At 30.9% G+C, this 20,513-nt stretch overlaps 1 protein-coding gene and 1 pseudogene across 1 annotated transcript; both read left to right on the top strand.

Annotated features, from left to right (window-relative positions):
• The first annotated feature begins 4,160 nt into the window (after window positions 1-4,160).
• Window positions 4,161-4,975, top strand: LOC130508438 (ethylene-responsive transcription factor ERF060-like; annotated as a pseudogene).
• Window positions 4,976-15,651: 10,676 nt separating this feature from the next.
• LOC108839878 (probable trehalose-phosphate phosphatase H) lies at window positions 15,652-18,026 on the top strand. The gene is made up of 12 exons (XM_018612660.2): window positions 15,652-15,777; window positions 15,863-16,065; window positions 16,158-16,298; window positions 16,412-16,483; window positions 16,564-16,656; window positions 16,742-16,795; window positions 16,891-16,992; window positions 17,076-17,153; window positions 17,248-17,317; window positions 17,408-17,478; window positions 17,568-17,660; window positions 17,804-18,026. The coding sequence occupies exons 1-12, from the start codon at window positions 15,774-15,776 to the stop codon at window positions 17,858-17,860; spliced, it is 1,038 nt and encodes a 345-aa protein (XP_018468162.1). The 5' UTR covers window positions 15,652-15,773; the 3' UTR covers window positions 17,861-18,026.
• The last annotated feature ends 2,487 nt before the right edge of the window (window positions 18,027-20,513 follow it).

The following is a 20,513-nucleotide window of genomic DNA, read 5'->3' as shown; positions in this document are numbered from 1 at the left end:
TCCATGAAGCACCGTTTATATAATAATATATGTTCAAATAACTATTTAGGGCCTGACTGGTGTAACCGCAGCGGTTGCGGTTGCGGTTGCGGGAGTTTGCGGGTGCGGGTGGTTGCGGTTTTAAGCGTTTTTTAGAAATTTGTACGACTGGTATAGCTGTTAGAAATTGTTGCGTTTGCGGGACTCTTATGACTGGTAAACTACAAAACGCAACATCTGTTAAATAATAATTTAACAATATTTACATTTTATGTAATTATAAAAATACTAAAAATCATAATAATATGATAAATATAAAATTTATATTTATAAAATCATATTATTCAATTTTAAAAATTTATAGAAAATATTTTAGTTTTGAATTTTATAATATAAATTGAAATATAATATGAATACATTTTACAATTTCTATTATTTCAATTGAAAAATTTTATTGGATATTTTTAGTATTATTTTTATTTATTCTGTTTTTTTTTAAAAAAAATTTACCTTCCCGCAACCGCCCGCAACCGCAAACGCTAGCTGGAACCAGCTTTTGATTTTAAGAGGTTCGGAGCGGTTTGAAGCGATTTGTAGTGTTTTCTGTGATTGTTTCGAAACGCCAACAACCGATATAAACCGCAAAAGCTGCGTTTGCGGGTGGTAGCGGGAAAACCAGTCGGCACCTTAGTCTATTTTGGTGATGTGTGTTTATAGTTTATTTGTCCAAGATAACTACAAACAGGATTGTTAAATTGTTTATATATCATTACAGATTTTTGGTACTAATCACGGAAACATTAGGAAACTTTAACTCTTTATGAACAAAAATAAAAAACTTTGACTCTTTATCTGATCATAGGGAAATGAGCTTGGAGCTCATCTTAGATAACTATTTATAATACATGAACTTCATAATCATTATAACAACTTAAACTGAATAGTTGGAAAGTTTGATGGGATAGCTAAGTGCCTAAGTGTATAATAATATACTGTCTTGGGTAGTATTTTACAGTTTGTGTGTGTGGAATTACGAATCTTTATTTATCAAAAAAAAAATTACGAATCTTTGCAATATTCCAGATCATCAACCACACACATCGACGAATATTCTTTCGTTTTCACATTGCCGATAACTGATAAAATTTATCTTTTGAAAGAAAATGTGGAAAGTTTAGATTCTATATCGGCTTACTTTAACAGACGTGTAATCGAGTTTATCTTGATAACTTTAGATTTGCTCCTAATCTACGTTATCATTTGGTTAGCAATAGATTAACGATCAGATTAAAGATAAGTTCTTTCTTTAGCTTTTGTCACTTGTCAGGTCGTGGAGAACCGAGAGATAGTGTCTTCACGTAGGATCCTACGTGTGTACACGCTAAAGTGGATCCCATATATTTCTTGTTCTCTAAATAACTGACCCCACTTTAGTGGCGGAGGAAAAAATTAATTTACAAGGATTGAACTGATAACATTTGAATTTTACAAGAGTCAACAAAGTTAATTCATTAAATTTTTCTGTAAGAAATACATGTAATTTTTTTTTTGCAAAATTCACTTGGGTTCATATGACCCACATGATAGAAGGCTAGCTCCCCCACTGCTTCCACATTGGGTTTTTGAAGAATCTTTCTTTTCCAATAAGACAATACGATTTCCACTGGTTCATTGTGAAAATTATCATTTATAAAGGAATTATTTAGGTAAAAAAAGTATCCTTTTTACGATGTTATAATTTAGTGCCAAAGATAAGAAAATTATGCAATTGAATTAAATGAGAGTGCATTTATAGATTTGAATTTTTCAAAACCATTGTATAATTTCTTTTTCTTTTGATTATATATAATTTTCTTTTCTTTGGCTTTCTACCATATTCAAACAATAATGATAATCTTACATCACATTCTGACGATGCTATATATATTTTATAAAAAGAAACAAAACATTGTCAAAAGGAATTTAAAAAGTGGTGAAAAGAAGATCCATTAGCTTCCTTGTGACGCAAACTTCAAACCTCCCTGAGTTCTCACCTCTTCCGTCTTCCTCCTACATAGCTTTCTTGACTTTCAAACTAAATTTATCTATTCCCCACTTTTACATACATTTATCTATGTAATCCAATACATGTTCATGAGAAGAACCACATAAACTACATTTGGAAATGGGAAATAGTATTTTAGCAACAAAGAAAAAAAGAAAAAGAAATAGTATTCTCATGGTTAACATTACTGCAGCTTCTTCATTTTGTTTGCGTGGATGCTATATGGTATTTGAATTATTATTCCATGTGTTTTTTTCCTTCTATTTTACATGAGTGACATAATACTATTAGAAAATGGCATAATTAGGATAATTTATTTGAAATAATTGTTAATCTTGGGTGAAATAGGTACTGTAACCTAGTTGAATCCAGAGGAGTCGCAAGTCCACAGATCGACTTCTTCTCCAGAGCATTCAAATGGGTTCTAAAGTATAGACTAATATTTGCGTTAGATGAACAGAACAATATGACTTAATTTCGCATAGTAGGAAGATCGAACCTGAAACGTGTTAACATTCCAGGCCCGTCCATTACCACTTGACCGCAAGGTCCGTTTTGAACAGAATAATATGACTTAGTTTCGCTAAAATATTTTTTTTTGCGTGAAGAAAAGAAACTACATAAATTATTATATTTTTTTTTTGAAACTGACGACATAAATTATTGAACTTAAAATTGACCATTTTCCGCAAGATTTGGTGATTTGTTTTTATTTGATAAAATATTTTTTTTTGCGTGAAGAATATAAGTGGGTTTTTAGCGAAGAAAAAGAAGAAGAAAAAAGAATATAAGTGGTTCGACGGCAAACTGGCCTTTCAACTTGCCCTAGAATCAACAATATGACTTTTGGCTCTTACAATTTCTTGTGTATTTTGTTAAGAAAATTTTCTTCTATTCTATTAAATTAGGAACATAAATTATTAATATAAAATTTATTCTAACTATTATTTTTTAGTTATTTAAATATAAAATTAATTAAAATAGATTTTGATTAAGATTTGTACATGAATATGATTACTAAGAAAAACAAAAATATAGTTACAAAGAAAAATACAAATATGAAAAATTAATTTTAAAAATATAAAACCAAAGTATATACATTCGAATCAGAATCTAGTAATGTATATTTATTGCTGAAAAACTTTAATTTCGGCAATAATTTTATCGAAACTATTATCCGTAAAAGTATAATAGAGTAGTTTACAAAAGAAAAGGAAAAAATATTATAACAAGAGTCAAAGATCAAATGGGAAGTTACAGTGTATAGATTTTTTTTAAAGCTATTACTTATTACGCAAGCTACTAACTAGCAGACACATTAAGCAATATAAATCTTTCACATCCCTAACTAAATTTAAATTAAAAACTATTACTAGCTAAGCTAATTATGGTCCCTTTAAAAATTATAAACTTGAACTAATTTTATGTGGTAAGAAAAACTTGAACTAATTTTCGTTGGGGCAAATTTTTAGAAAGAAAATAGGTTCAGAATATAATGGACAAAACTATGTTTTAAAGCAACTTAATAAGTAACATTTTTTTCAAAAAAAAAAACTTAATAATAACATTCGTAATGGAAAATAATGAAATCTGTTTCTTTTTTCTTCAGTTTGAAAATTAGAATGAAATTATTAATTTTTGCGGCAGAAATGTTAAATCCATGATGATTGATGATTCTTTATCACACACGCCATAAAGTCTACTATTTCCAATATTCCGGGAACGGCTTAGATCCAAAGAATATGTGGAAGTCGTTCTCATATTGTCCAGCCCCATGGAATAAAAGATGTCTTCGAGCTGACGAGAAGCTAACAAGTTGCCTAGTGAATAGAACAAAAGCATCAAACAAGATGTATATATTAATACAAAAAACTGTAGAATTAAAATTATGTAGTTAAAAATATATTAAGAGTTCAATGGGCGCTTAGCTTTTCATATTATATAGCAAAGAACTTCGCATCCAGCGAAACCAAGAACGACAAAAAGAAAAAAAAAAACAAAATTTAGAGAGAGCCAAAACAAAACGAAAACTAATATCAAATTCTTAATTTCAACCTAAGAAGGCTGCGTTTTGATCCTTCTTTGACTCCATTTCAATCAGTTTCAAACTTTCAACAATCTATCCTTTGAAGATCCAATGGCAGCCATAGATATGTTCAGTCCAGCACTGATCATTCTGATCCTTTCAAAGAAGAGCTCATGAAAGTACTTAACCCTTTTACCAACTCTCTTTCTCTCTTCCTCCTCCGGTTCCAAACACAATCTTCGGTTTCAATCAAAGCACACCTCTCGGTCTAAACCAGCTCACGCCTACCAAATCCATCAGATCCAAAACCAGCTAACCAAACCGCAACACCAACATCGCAAACCTCTCACCAAAACCAGTCCCAATGAAGAACATGGCACTCAGAAACTCTACAGAGGAGTTAGACAACGGCACTGGGGAAAATGGGTTGCCTGAGATCCGTTACCCAAGAACCGGACCCGCTCTGGCTTGGAACTTTCGACACAGCTGAAGAAGCAGCCATGGCTTATCAAAGCTGCTTACCAGCTTCGTGCGAATTAGCAAGCTAAATTCCCACACATCAAACACGAGTATGGATACGGAGGCGGTGATAGAATCTTTAAGCCTCTTCATCCTTCTGTTGAAGCAAAGCTCGAAGCGATTTGTCAGAGCTGAGAAAGACAGAGAATGATGAACTCCCCTGTTCTGAAACAGAGCCTTTCCCGCCAAAAGCAGAGTATCAAGAAACTGAATTGGGGTTTTGAGAGCTGATGAGAATTCGTTTTCCGACGAGTCTCTGGTTGGATCTTCTTCGCGCGGAGTCGGGTATTACCACTACGTTCTTAGATTTCTCGATTCAGGGTGTGATGAGATTGGGATTCGTGCTGCAGAAGTTTCCTTCTGTGGAGATGATTGGGAATGCGATTAACAAGTTGTCCGAATCTTAAATGTCATATTAGTTTAGCTAATCTCTGCAACTTAATTTTCAACAGTTGTGGAGAATCAGCTAGGCTTTGTTCTGTTGAAATCTTCCTCATGTGTTCGGTCTGGCTGGTTTATGTTTTTATTTTTATTTCTTCTCACAAACCTTGTCTTTTGACCAACCGGAGAAGTCTCCATGTATTTATACCATCTTTAAGTTTCTAATGAATGTAAATTATACTACTCTTTTTGCATGCTGAAGTATAGTTCAAAAGATTATAATCTACTTTTTATTATTATAATAAAGTTAATGAGAGTGATTCAAATTTATATTTGGTGGTTAAAAAAAACATGAGCGGAACAGAAAACCAAGCATATTTTTGTTTAATTAACATAAAGAAAAATTAGCATTTCAATAATCAAAAGCAAAAAGCTATACTGATAGAAAAAATGGTATTCTGTTTCTTAATAAACATATTATTAATCAAATATGAATAATTATATATATTTTAAAAGTGTATGCTTGTGTCTATTGTGAATGCAGAGGGGTCCCTAATTGACCTGTGGAAAATCATGAGCCATAAAGATTGATTCTTTATGGAAAAGAATCTTACACTAACCATCAAATGTGGCAAAGAGAGTGTAACAATGATATAAAATAAAGTCTGTATGTTGCCATTATCATATAACATATAAATGTACATACAGAAGCAGCCTAATCCAATATTCTGATTCTTTTCTTTGGAACATAAAGACAGTGTTCATACGGCCAAGAAAACTGATATATAATTTTTCGAACTGTGATTCCTTATAACTATATAAATATAAATATATATGTATGTTTTTTGAATAAATGTTAAATTTGTATTCACAAAAGGACTGTTTATAAGTGCATCTTGCTTTTAGATCAAACTGGAACAAAAAAACTACTCCTTATTTCCAAACCAAAATGCAAGGACACTTTCCAGTTTGTTAGCTTCCCTCACCCTTACAAGGCTGAGTTTTACCTAATTGCTTTTCAATAATCTTTTCCAAAGTTGCAGGTGTATAGGGTTTCGCTATGCCTCTTTTATCGCGTTCTCTCCATAGATTGTGTATTGCACACTGTATTGTATATCTGATGCAAAATAGTGTTTTACATCAAGAGACTTGTTGCATGATTACTTTAAAAGCATTCTAGTCAGTAGAGTAGAGTAGAATTCTGCAGGATTTCATTCCTAAGTTTTTTTCCAATAAAACGATGAAAAAAACAATTAAAGAATCACAGATTCTCTTGCGTTGCTGTCCGACAAAGGACATAACATCTTCCATTCTAATATTCCATTTCAAAACTCTGTCTATTGTTGATAGTCTATCCAGCATATCAAACTAAGATAAATAAAAAATATATTTGGCACTCAGAAACTTTGATTTTGTTTTTTTTTCAGGGGAAATCCAAAGAAAAGACAAAATTTACATAAAAGTTCAGTAAAAAAAATTATACACTTGATGTTTTTGATAAACTGTGATAGATACGGATTTAATATTATTCAACTTTTGATACACCATATGATCGATTTAGAATTTTCATAAGGGAATGATCATGAACAACTTCAAATCATGAACTCGAACCCAACTACGACAAAAAAATCAGGCCCATCTGCAAAAGGTTTTAAGTTTAAATCCACGATATAACTTTGTATATGCACCATGCTTAGTAATTAATTAAAGGCCTTTTAAGCATTTATGGGCCAAAATGGATCATAAAATACTTGTATTTTCTCTATAAATAGCCCGAAAGGACTGGTACTTAACGGATTAGGCGTGGCGGTGCCTCGCTGGTCCAAATCAGAGTTGGGATGTGCTATAATCTGATATGATTTTAAACCAATAGGCCCGATGAGCTTTCAACAGAAAAAAAATAGTTGCCCCGTAGGTACGTATACGAGAGACTATTATGATTACCGCAGAAATAATTCCTACTTGTAAATCAATTCGCTAATCGATCGCTCTAGACGTCCATTAGTGCATGCAGGGCGACCCAGCTGTGTAAAGGGTGTGGCACATGCCACATACTAAATAATATAAACATCTTATGAAAAACCATACATATGTTATCGTTTAGCTCAAGTGGTTCAGAAGGTCAGATGGTGCCTCATCCTTTTGAGTTCGAGTCCACTAACCGGTTTTCTTCTCTAAGAAGAAATGATTCATAGACTTTAATCACCTTTCCTTTTTTTCATTTATTTTGCCACCTTCAATAATACTTCCTCTGTTTCATAATACTTGATGTTTTACCTAATGCACAAAGATTAAGAAAATTATATTTCTTTAATAAAAATATTTTAAAGATATAATTTTAAAATCAATTAACCAATAATTAAAAGACTGAAAATCTAATTGGAAACAGTTTCCAATAAAGTTAAAGTAACCTTAAAATCTCAAAACTTCATTGAAACAAGATTATCCTTCTAAAACATCATCTATTATGAAACGGAGGGAGTATATTTTTCCACAACTGTTTTCTTTCTTTCCTTTTTCTAATATACTAACAGTTCTATTATTTTTCAGCACTTAGATTAAAACAAAAACTAAATTAAATAATTTATAAATATATGTGCTATATATTATTTTTACAATTACTTAAAATGAGATATTTAAAATTAGAAAAATATTTATCTCTTTTTATATGATATATTTCTTATAAATTGTAAGCTTTCAATGACTAAGAACATCTTTAAAAAGATTCTCTGTAAAAACAAGTGTTTTTTCTAAAAGAAAAACTTCAAATTTAACTTTAAAATTGTTTGTGTGTTGTCTATGGTCCTTATATTTATCAAAATTATTTGTGTTTTAGTCTATGGTCCTTATATTTTCAAAATTAATATGTAATAAACATTGTATAAAATAGCACATATATATATATAAAAGTTACTGAAATAGTAATTAATAAAATCTTACTGATTTGAAATTTTGAAAAAAAAATTTGAAGACTAAAAAGTTCTATATTAAAATTGTAACTTTTCTTTTAGAAATGCTATAATGTAATTTAAAAAAATATATATAATTTAATGAAATAAATTATATTTAAAATTTTAATATATATTGTGCCACATGTAAATTATTTCTAGGTCCGCCCCTGAGTGCATGTCATATACAACGCGTATATATATTATTGATTCGCATATGATATTAATTCAAAAGCTTACACTGAAATTATTAGCGAAATTTGAATTTAAAATTAATTAGCAAAATATATAATACAGCACTTAACAAAAATAATTATATCTAACGTACTTCTATTCGATCCGGAGTAGATATATCATATATGATATAAATGTGTAGTGTAGATTTATAGATATATTTTGACGTGTATAAAGATATACACGTCAAACTTTAATATGTGTGCTTATAAAATACATTCATGTGATAGAGAAGGGCACGTGCTTCGTCGATTAGGGAAAATTAGAGGATACATCAACTTTATGTGTCCAATTTATAGATAAAGAATAATGTTTTCTTTTATATTAATGATTAAAGACCAAAAACTGGGAGGAGGATTTAGAGTTAATCGTTTAACCTAATGTAAGAACACGTCGACAGTGAAAAACTCCAGCGCGAAGCTTACTAAATCCATTATTATTTTTACAAATGTCACAGTCGATCCAACTAGTTCCCGTCCATATCCGTCTAGCGATCGATATCGTTTTATATTATAGAAAATACTCTTTCATCTAGTAAGACTAGTTAGGACATCGGCATTGAGAGTTCATGAGTGATGTTCACACATTTTTCAAAAAAAAAAAATATAAAATAATCAAATCTCATGAACTCCTGTATTCTGAATCTCTTCTTAATGAATCCCTTTTTCATGAGGTTCATCACTGTAGTGCGGGCCCCACGTGTCGTGGCGGCCCGCGATTGATCTATTTTTTTTTTTAAACAAAATCAAAAAGAAAAACCAAAAAATTTAATAATTAAAAATTAAAAAGATGAACCCCAAAAAAGGATTCACCAACGGAGATGCTCTTACACAGTTGATCCTTTTTGGGTAAGTAAACAGTTGATTTTTTTTTTTTAACTATTTTCTAAAAGAAAACTATAATAATTTTCAAGGTCGACATCGCTACATGGACCGTGTAATTCGCGTGGAATAGTTAAACTATACGCATTTTACTGGTTTTTAGTGATGAAATAGATTGAATCAATTGCCGATGTTGTATTTGAGTTATTTTACTTACGCGTTAACGATGTTATCAGTTCACAATTGTAGCATAGACGTAAATACACACCGCTACTATTCAACTAGATACACTTAAGAGTGCTTATTGAATCAAAGATTTCAAGATTTGAATAGATTCAAAAATATGAGATTTAAGTAAATCTAAGAAAATCTGAGATTTAAGTAAACTTTAAAAAGATTTGTTACAGCTTTTAAGGTTTTGTTGACGAAATTTCAGAACTTTTGGAACAAAACTTTTAACTTTCAAATATTTAAAACAGTATTTTATTTCAAAATTGCTATAGTTTGATGCCGTTTTATGTAAATATCTAAAAATATATTTTTTTTGAAAAATCACTTTTAAATAAGTTTTCTATTTCATCTCAAACAGTTTGTTTTTTAAAAAAAAAAAAACATGAAGAAAAAATCTACAAGAATCTTATTTTTATATGTTAACGGGCGGATTTTTTTATTTTTTAAAAAAGCTTCAAATACCTTCATAAGTGATATTTCAATTCTTTGTTTTTTAATTATAAATATCATCCAAACCCATCAAATCCCATTTGATAGATTTCATTGATAAAATGCATATTTTTCAATAAACTAGAATTTATGAGAACTTTTACATATAAATAATCCAACAAAATTAATTTTCATATAGAATCTATAAATATGAGATACAATAAGAGGAGATTTGAAAGAAAAAAAAATATGTTCTCAAATCCTTTGATCAAAAGACCCACTTAGTGGGTATCAGATATATGATATATCATCGGGTAATGTTCTTTAGCGTTTTTCATAATAATAACAAATATACTGAACATCATATCGCATGAAAGCAATGATTAATATGCATGCCTTTCAGATACGTTAAAAGGATGATCATATATCAACCTCATAGCTTTAATCACCAAAAAAGTGTCGGTCCATTAAAGGTTTGAAGGCCATGGTGATATAAAGAAGCCACCCAAATTGTAGATTGGCGACTCTTGGAGAACATAGAGAGTAACCTACGACTTTTACTTTTAACACATAATCTATAGACATCGATGATTTTAAAGTAACAACATCTCTTTCTCTCTTTAAAGATGATCTTCTGCACTGCATATTAAGCTCCAACATTTCTGAAAGGTTCTCGTTCTCGATAAACCTAACAGAACTTTGATTTAGTTATGTGGTTATTGGTTTGGAATTGATATATATTACATACTTTGTTTTCTTCTTCTCTTCCTCTGTACATATATTTTTCAGCAAATAAGTCTAAAAATTACATTCGTTTAGTTTCATTTCTTTCACATTCGTCACATTCATATATAAAATAAGTTATACATGCGTTCGTTGTGATGGTATATATGAACATATTTATTCTTATCTACTAAAGTAATTGAACATTAAGAGATCAGTATTTCCTAGCTATTATGATTGAGCCTTTTATAATTAAAAATAACAAAAATCCATGTATCTTAACAGCTTGTGGTTTTTTAAGCCGTGGAAAAGTTCTCAATGATTGGGGGCGTTTTGGCGTAAATTAATTATTTCACCAATATCATCAGAACCCGAAATCTAGGTTTACTCCTAGTAGGCTAGCATAAGGTATCTATGTGACTATATTGTTCTTCAAATAATCATATCACAGACTAGTTGGTAGTTACAGTGTTTATTGTAGAATCATAACTTGGCGTGGATCAACAAGGTCGAATGTCATCAACTCTACAAAAAGAATACGATTTGAAAGCTTACCGGTTGATTGGGATGCCAGATAAACTTAATTAATTTTGGTACAGGTCGAATGTTATGCAGGATAACTGCAAAACAACTACGGTATAGTCGTAATAATAATAAAAATATATAAACATGGAAAGATTTTTATTACTATTAATTGTGGTGTACTAAAATTTATAAATTTATAGAGCCATATAATGAAAATATAGAACTTACCAAGTTGTTTTATTATTAAATAAATGAGAGCAACTTGATGGAATAGTGATATATGTTGAAGAAAGAATCGTCAACTTTTCTCTTTTCATATACAACGTCCATATAATTGATCTATTAATATTCTCAAATTAAAGGCTATCAACTTTCTTCTTTTCATAGATTTTGCATAGAATCTATTTTACACATGGTTGTGTCTAGGTAATTATAAAATTCATCGGATACAAGAATTTGTTTTGTAGAATATTTAGCACGTAAAAATGTCAATTTTTATTATATCAATTATATCAATACTATCTATTGCTGTATGTGAACTGAAAACAGGTAAATGATGACATGGCAGGATCCTTAGACACCATGGACTACTCCACGTGGCAAGACTGTGTATCTGTTGCATGCTTAGGACCCACCAGTCACGAGTTATGCCGAAAAGTTTGGAGAAGCGGTTGCCGTTAGCAGTTTAGTCAACGCAATTGACTCAATGGACAAAAATATATTTGTTTTTTAAACTAATATTTGTTTTTCTCTCTCTTATTTTGAGGTAATTTTGGCCGAAAGAAAAAAAAAAGATAAAACTTTTTCTTTGACAAGATTTTAAGGGCCCGATTGGTGAGTTTTAGAGGCTCTGTGATTATTAAAGCTGTGACAACCAAAAGTTTGCCAATCACAATTCTTTATGATTTATTGTTTTTATGTTAAAATAATATAGTTAGCTTATTTTTGTTGAAAAAAAATAGAACATAATATTATATACACTATGAAAATTTTGATAAACAAACTGCCCGCTGTATAAAGTTTTTGTAGGTTCAATATATAGTCCAAACTCAACACATATGGTTTCATCATCTACCCATGAGAATAAGGTATCACTTCTGTATTTTTTTGCTAAAAAAAAGGGTTAAACCGGGTCAATGATAACACAAGTCTAACTCCCAGATGGAGGTACAGCCCCCGGGTAGAGGTATCACTTTTGTTTTTAAAGTCTATTCATCTTGAGTGAAATTTTTTGATTTTAGTATTGATATTATGCATAATTTGTTTGATTAAAAATTAATATTGTAAATATGTTTCAAATTTTTCAGACTTTTAAATGGACAAACAATGCTACAACAATATTTCTTCAACAAATTATTTGGAAGAAAAAAATGGAAGTAACTAAGAGAATAATCTAAATACTAATCAGAAAGCAAAGATTTTGAAGAATTTCAACAACCAGTTTGGAGCTAATTTGAGTTGGAAACATAGAAAAAAATCATATAGATTATTTGAAAATGTGTTATAATATGTATCTCTAAATCCAGAAGCTCAACAACTTCATCTTTTTTTTTTTCAATTTATTCCACTGCTTAATGTAATCTTTGATTATTAAACCAACATACAAAAAATAATATGAACTTTTATCTTTCTAAATAATATTTTCATATTTTATTTTCGAAATTTTTCTTTCTTACAGATTTTATATTATTTTTGTACATAATTTTAATATATGTCTTTATAATATTCACAGTTTGTAAAATCTTTGATACCAATCGGACTTTCAAAAGTATTGAAAATAACAGCCACAACTTTTAAATTCTAAAACCAAAACTTAAAGAGAAAGTCTTCACCAATAGGAGCCTAAGTATAGTATTAAGTATGCAATGCTTTTCTTTCCATAAAGTACACAGTCATAGAATTTACTTGTTTGGTGGTTTACAACAAGAGGTTCTGGCATCCAAAAATGACATGTGATATAAATGGTCAAAAAAGTACCACATGCAACCTATTGCTTGGTTTTCATGAAGTGCTAACTTACTGAAAAATGATCGATTATAATTGAGATTGATGTAAGTCTAACATGAAACTTATGTATAACATGATTTCGACAACTAATTTTCATTAGAATGTTCTAATAATCACTCAACATCATGACAAAAAAAATGTTTCAGACTTTTCTCAAACCCCCCCCTCCCCGTTCCAGACTTTGGTCTTTGGTCAAGCGTAATCAGCCCAATAGATCGCTAAAATAATTATCCGAAAAGAGGGGGTTAATGTAACTGGGACAATTATTTGAATATGATACTATTATGCCCCTCGTAGGGATCCACATGTTAGGTAGAGTCGTAGAACACTCTTGATTCGTTACACGTGAGGTGTCGGTTCAAAATTTTGGTTTGAACCATGCCATGCAACTTGACGCATATGTTATTACCTTCTTGCAGATTAACTTATATACATATGCGGGTGTTACGTATATATATAACTCCTTGGTTATCGAATTGATTGCACTATTATTACGTTTGATCAAGTTACTATAAATACGTATATCGTGACGAAAAATGTTTTCTTACATAGTATACAGGGCTTTATTAGATCATCGGAATGTTGTTTTAGAGCATCTGATTGAAATCAGAATATGAAAAATGATAATTAATAAGTTCCAATCAAATGTAAACCGAACTATCTAAGAAATAGTGGTCATGAGAATATTTTTTGAATAGTTTAGTCCCAAAATCACGTTTTTTATGAGGTTTCCTTCTTGTAGAAGTTACTAAGAACCCTATTCAGATTCTTCGTAATTTCATAGCTAAATCCTGGTGCATGCATGCGCGGGGGACATAATCACTAATCAGGACTCAGGAGTGGACACAATTAAATATTTCATACAAATGAAATATCATATATGGTATTCGATTAACTTGGATGGTTAATAGATTAAGGATGAATATGTTTATCGCAAAAAGGTTTTGTGAAAATCCTTATTCGATGGAAACTTATGACGGAATCAAGCCGTATGAATACTTTGCACCCAACTGAGTCTGAGGAATATCTATTAGAAGGTGTTTTTTTCTTTTTTTGGAACTTTGAGAAGGTGTTGAAACTTGATTTCAACTAAGATTGTTGAGATGTTGTAACTTATCTAGATAGATTCAATATAGTTGTAAAATTTTAACCGGTTAATAAAAAAAATATGTGGCTCAACTTTACCACATGGCGCAAATTAATTAAATATAAATGTTGGGCATTTTTTGTTTTAATCTTCATCCAATAATTTTAATTCATTTATTATATAATTGTTTTTTTTTAAATGAAAACTATATCAAAATTCATATTTTTATGATCCATAAGAATAGATTACTCTTATTTCATTTGGATACAAAAGAAAAATGTTATTTTCAATATAATAAACTATTTTAGTGTTTTAATTTTTTTTGTTAAATTGATTCCAATAATAATATTTTTCACTCAAAATTCTTCTCATTAAAATTATGTTATTTTAGCTTTTTATGTTAATTACAATCAAAAATAGTATTAATATATAGTTATTATATTATAAAATATAAAAGTATGAATTAAAAATGATGGACTAGGATGTTGAATTGTTTTAAACAAATTATTATAAAGGTAAAAAAGAAAGAGGGTATTGAATAGATTAGTAAAGAAAAGAAGATGTGAACTGTAAAAAAAAAGGTGTTTAAAATGAAATGGTTTTCAAACCATTGTACATTGTCTTGAATTTCAACAGCTGTAATAGTCTACAGACTGTAGTTTAATGAAACTAATGAAAATGTTTGATGCAGTTACAGGAAACTTTTGTCGTATTAATAAAACGACATGGTAGGGGGCATGATTGGCTGGTGCAACATTAGTCTTAATTCGAGCTAGCGTTTTGTTCGATTTTTTTTTAATCATGATGAAAGTCCCAATTGTACCATGTTAGAGAGTATGGGTTTTCGATTGTATATCGTACATCTAAAGAGCTTAGCTTTATTTTACTGATTACAAAACAATGGAGACAAATTTTACCAAAAACAAAATGGAGACAAGTAGATAGAAAAAGAACCGAAGATAAAAATATAGAACGGTCGAAGTCTTCATAATTTCCAAGAGAGAGGTAGCTCTTTTTGGATAGGCCCCACGAACAAGATTATAATCAAGGGAAACTGAGATGAATGTCTAAACCATATAGGAGGGACTATATCTTTTGAGACTAGATTTGGATTTATGTTTTCTATTATATGGATACATTATTGGTTGGAACTAAACAGTAAAACCTTTTGAAATTCATGATACACAACAACTAGACTAAGTAACAAATTAAATGACATTTCTAACTTACTAAATAATTTAATACATGATATCTAACTGCCAGTTTGTCTAGTTTCCTTATAATATCAAGCTAGTAAGAAAACTATACGTTGAAAAAAGAAATTATCGTTCATTTCATTGATAGAAAATTGTTATTTTGAGTACAGGAAGATGATTACTAAAAACAAATTAGGACCAGCAACAAAATAAGAATAAATAAATACAGAAGGCATATGGTGTTAATGGGAGGGGACCACGAATCACGATGGCGGTTGCCGGGAACGCTGCAACGCTAAAACTAAACTTAATGATCGGTGAGAGCGGGAAAGCCGCTTTGTGGGGCCCACTAACCATATAATAATCAGACCCACACTCAAATGGGTTCCAGCGTTCACACACCACAATATCTGAATTTCCTTTTTCCCTTTTAGCTAAGTTAAAATGTTGTTCAAAAAGTATAGTTTCTTGTTTTTTTTCTACAATAATTTGTTACTATAAATACAGACCATACCACACTTCAGCTTCTGTCTCTCTCAAAGCCCACACACATACATTCTGACTCTGTTTTTACAACTCAAATCTCCTTGTCTTCTCTTTCGGCTCAAATTTGCAAACAAACAATGGGTAAATTTTTGAGATAGATAGTTAATACACTAACACACGTTTATATGTTTTACGTATACTCATCTGTTTTTTCTGTTGTTTTCAGTAAGATTCACTGAAGAAAACACAAAACACGTGGACAAAGAAACAGAAAACAATTCAACTACGGATGTGCCGACGGTGAAGAAGAAAGTTCTTCGAGATCTTATTATCAACAATGGAGGAGGACTAATCAATTCATGGGTTGATTCCATGAGAGCTTGTTCTCCTACTCATCTCAAATCTTTGATGAAACAAAGCTCTTGGCTCGTACGTATATTAGTCAATGATCATCAAGCTCTAACTTATCTATGTTGTTTTTAATTCTCTTATAATTAATGAGAACTGTATAATTTTTGCAGAAAGAACATCCATCAGCTTTAGATATGTTCGAAGAGATTCTTCATGCTTCTGAAAGAAAACAAATCGTTATGTTCTTGGATTATGATGGCACTTTATCTCCCATTGTTGATGATCCAGATCGAGCTTTCATGTCTAAGCAGGTTCATTTCTAAAACCTAAATATATATATATATATATATATATTAGAAGAAAAACAAATGTACGTACTTATTGAAAAAGTGTTTTGACTTATTCTTTTTTGGTCTGATTTTAGATGAGAAGAACAGTGAGAAATCTAGCAAATTGTTTTCCGACGGCCATAGTTAGTGGGAGATGCAGAGAAAAGGTATAAGAGGTTTAAAGAATAATTATTAGTAGTTGATTATATATATATTGAAACTAATTATAATAATTTGATATTGTCAGGTTTATAATTTTGTGAAATTGACCGAGTTGTATTATGCTGGGAGTCACGGAATGGACATTAAAGGGCCAGAGCAAGGCTCCAAGTATGAGGAAGTAAGTTTTGTTTTCTTTATACTTTTTACATAAATAAATCATTAATATAAGTTTCTCAGTTTTATTTGTTGTCACAAAATTACAGGATAAATCTCTTCTTTGCCAACCAGCTACAGAGTTCCTCCCCATGATCGACGAGGTCACATTCTCCTTCAATATTCAGTCTATTATATTTGAATGATAAGATGAAACTACTTTATTGTTACTTACATTAGTTTACATGTTTTGGTTCAGGTGTATCAAAAACTAATGGAGAAAACAAAATCAACTCCCGGAGCCAACATAGAAAACAACAAGTTTTGTGTCTCTGTCCACTTCCGACGCGTCGATGAGAAAGTACGATCAAATTCTTTTTTCAATATTCCACTATTATGAAATAGAAAAATAACCAATCAATAAATTTATTTACATACTGACAGAACTGGAGTGATTTGGCCAATCAAGTTCGATCAGTAATGAAGGACTACCCTAAGCTCCGTCTTACCCAAGGAAGAAAGGTAAGATACAAACAATTAATTAGTTCCCACTTTTTAACGTGACTAGAGTTTATTTTCTCAATTAGCGGGTTTATGTTTTGGTATAATCGTTCAGGTTTTGGAAATTCGACCTATCATTAAATGGGATAAAGGCAAAGCCCTCGAGTTTTTATTAGAGTCACTTGGTAAAAGCTTCATCGACCAATTAACTGTGAGTAATATGATGAGTTTTGAGATCAATAGTTATTAATTAAAATTGGTGTTGGCTTGTGTAGGGTACGCTAATTGTACCAACGTTTTTCCCCTTTACATCGGCGATGATCGCACAGACGAAGATGCATTTAAGGTATATATATATATATATAGAACCTCGTAATGACTGGATGATTCAAAATTAAAAATATCTTTCGATGATCGAATAATTTGATGTTACAGATACTGAGAGAAAGAAGACAAGGTCTTGGCATTCTTGTTTCCAAATCTCCAAAGGAGACTAACGCGTCTTACTCTTTGCAAGAGCCTGATGAGGTAAATTGATATAATTATTAAGTTCGTATTAAATGTTTTTTTCTTGAAAAGGGGCATAAGTTCATAAATGTTTTACAAGTCCTTAAACAACTTCTGTATATTAAGCTGACTACATTTTTAATTTCTTTCTTAAATATTAACAGGTTATGGATTTCCTGCAACGGTTAGTGAAATGGAAACAACTGAGATCTGGAGCATAATTAGAGATATGAAAAAGAGAGATCTCTTTTAAATAACTTGTTAATCCAGTTGTTTTTCCGCTATTGGCGTACTCAACTTATCTTTGACAAACAAATTTGTACTGAATGCAAATGTAAAATTTCTTTTAAAATGTAGATCCATTTTCAAAGAAAACATTATATATAATCGATCATATATAAATTTATATACAATTTATCGCCATGCGTGAATATATATACTTGACTTATATCTAGATGTCATCATGATTCTCAAAATAGAATGAAGCTAACTGTATAAGTATTGTTTTCTCTTCAGTTCACATTTTATAAGATTAATTCACATTTCAGTGTCCAATGATTTCCCCCCATTTAAAATAGAAGCAACTGATCAAAGTGAAAACAAATATAGGAGATATAGATTGCATCTAGTACAATTATTTCGAGTTGAGTGTTGTTAATAATCAGCTAAATATATATATTTAAAATGATTGTTGAGTTGTGTGTTTGATAGTTTAGTTTGTTCTGATAGTCAGATATAACTACATACAATTAACTTAATAAAACTGGTTTATTTATATATTTTTCGTCTGTGCAGTTCAAGTTGTAATTTTAGTCTTTATGGAGTTAACATCTCTAGTTAAGGTTTTTTGGGCAGTCTTCGTTTATATTATTGATTAAGGCCACGAGTTTTCTTAGATTATGGAATCTTTAGATAAGCTAAGCTCATTGCATGGAATCTATTAGCAAAGAAGAAAGAATCCTTTCATATACAAAAAAAAGAAGGAATCTTTTTTTTTTTCAAACCTTCATTCATTCATTCATTAAACCTTAAACATTCATTACATAGTTTATCATACCAGAGGGAGAGTCAGACAACAAAAACAGAGCATCTTTCGCAAATCTATCTGCACTCGAGTTACAGACACGAGAGATGAACTGAAAAGAGATAGAATTGAGGGATTTAGACAGCACACTAATCTCATGACTGATCCCTTTCAGAGCTATCACAGAAGAAGATCCTGTGAACAGGCCAACTAGACACTTGGAATCCGTAAAGCAGACCACGTCCTTGAAACCTGAAGCAACAGCCAATGATAGGCCCGAATGTAACGCCATAGCTTCTGCCATCAGTACTGAGGCAACAAACTGGCGAGTTGATGATCCTTGGAAACGCACTGTTCCGTTTGGATCAATTGCAATCCAGCCCAAACCACTGTCACCGGAAGAACTGTGCCAAGCAGCATCCAAGTAGCAGATTAGAGAGTTAGATGGTACCTATGAAAGCTGATGAGCTTGTGTCTCCTGCGAAGTCAGATAGTCTTTGGGCGAAGCAGATTTCTTTCCAGAGCAGGCCTGAGCCGCTTGCCATGAAGAAGGAATCCTTTTATTTGATTATTATAAACCATAAGAATTAATGGAATATTCTATTAGGCAAAACTTGGGTGGGAAGATAGCGTCAAAGAGACTCGACCTATGATCGGATCTTTGCTGCTAAGCTTAATTAATCAAGACTGGCTTATATGGTTAATTGCTTTAAGTAGAGTAAATAATCCTAAATATACGTAACCAATTACATAAGTATTTTGGATGAAAAGTATACTATAACTTGTCTAACTTTACGGATCCCAATAAAACTTCACCAATAAGAGAATCTCTCTGACAGCACAGCTAAATATGCTTTCAAGTCAATATCAACAATTTATGTAACCGAGACCTCGTTCATTTTCATTTCTTGTCAGTACATGTTTTTCCTTTTTGTTACTGCAAAAACATACCGATGTAGCATTTCCATAATGTGTATGCTGTCATTTCATAGGCAATGACTTATTATTTTATCTTTTTTTGTAACTGGCAGTGACCTATTAGTAAGTATCGAATTTGATTTTCCATTGTTTTTATGAAGATTGGTTTTTGTAGATTATCTAAGTATTCTATATCAAGATAACATAGATTTTTGGAATTACTATAAGATATATTTACAAAACAAATTTATATTTATATAATTCCTGAATTTATTGTTAGTAAGCTTTTAATAATTCCTGAATATTTGAAATGTCAGGGTCACATATCCCATGTGGTCAAATTCAATACTTTGACTCATAGAAGATGAAAACTAAGACTTTTCAATCCTTTCCTCATAATTAATGTAAACAAAAAACAACTAAGCCTAATTATTTTCAAAGGACCAACTTGATTGACTTCTTATATCCTATGCATGGACCTAATTATAAGTGTGTATGTAGCCATGAGAGACAAGAAGAAAATATTTTGCTGATGATTATAATATGGTAACTAGATAAATCATTATCGTTAACTAGGCTTTCGTTAGGGTTTCGGTCTCACTTTGCTGGCTGTCTACTTTTGGACAAACCATACTTCACCCGTATCCCCCGACACGCCACAAGATCATTATGAGATTTGGTGGCTCATTAGTTTATCTTTAATTTTAACTAGTCTAAATGCTCCAAAAAATTTATTGCAGTAATAATAATTTTTTATATGCGTATATATTTTCAACAACCCTAAGTTATTAGGGATGTCCCCTATGCTATAGAAAATAATGAAAATTCTTAAGCCAATCGGCCTGTTAACTGTGAAGCCTGTCCGATATTTTCCGATCACATCTCGTCGACACGTTTTACTAGATTTAACTAATCTATTTTCTTCCACTTTC

This window comes from Raphanus sativus, chromosome 2 (genome assembly GCF_000801105.2).
Source record: "Raphanus sativus cultivar WK10039 chromosome 2, ASM80110v3, whole genome shotgun sequence".
NCBI classification, from domain to species: Eukaryota; Viridiplantae; Streptophyta; class Magnoliopsida; order Brassicales; family Brassicaceae; genus Raphanus; species Raphanus sativus.
Note: the sequence above shows the minus strand (reverse complement) of the source record. Positions and strands in the feature narration are given on the sequence as shown.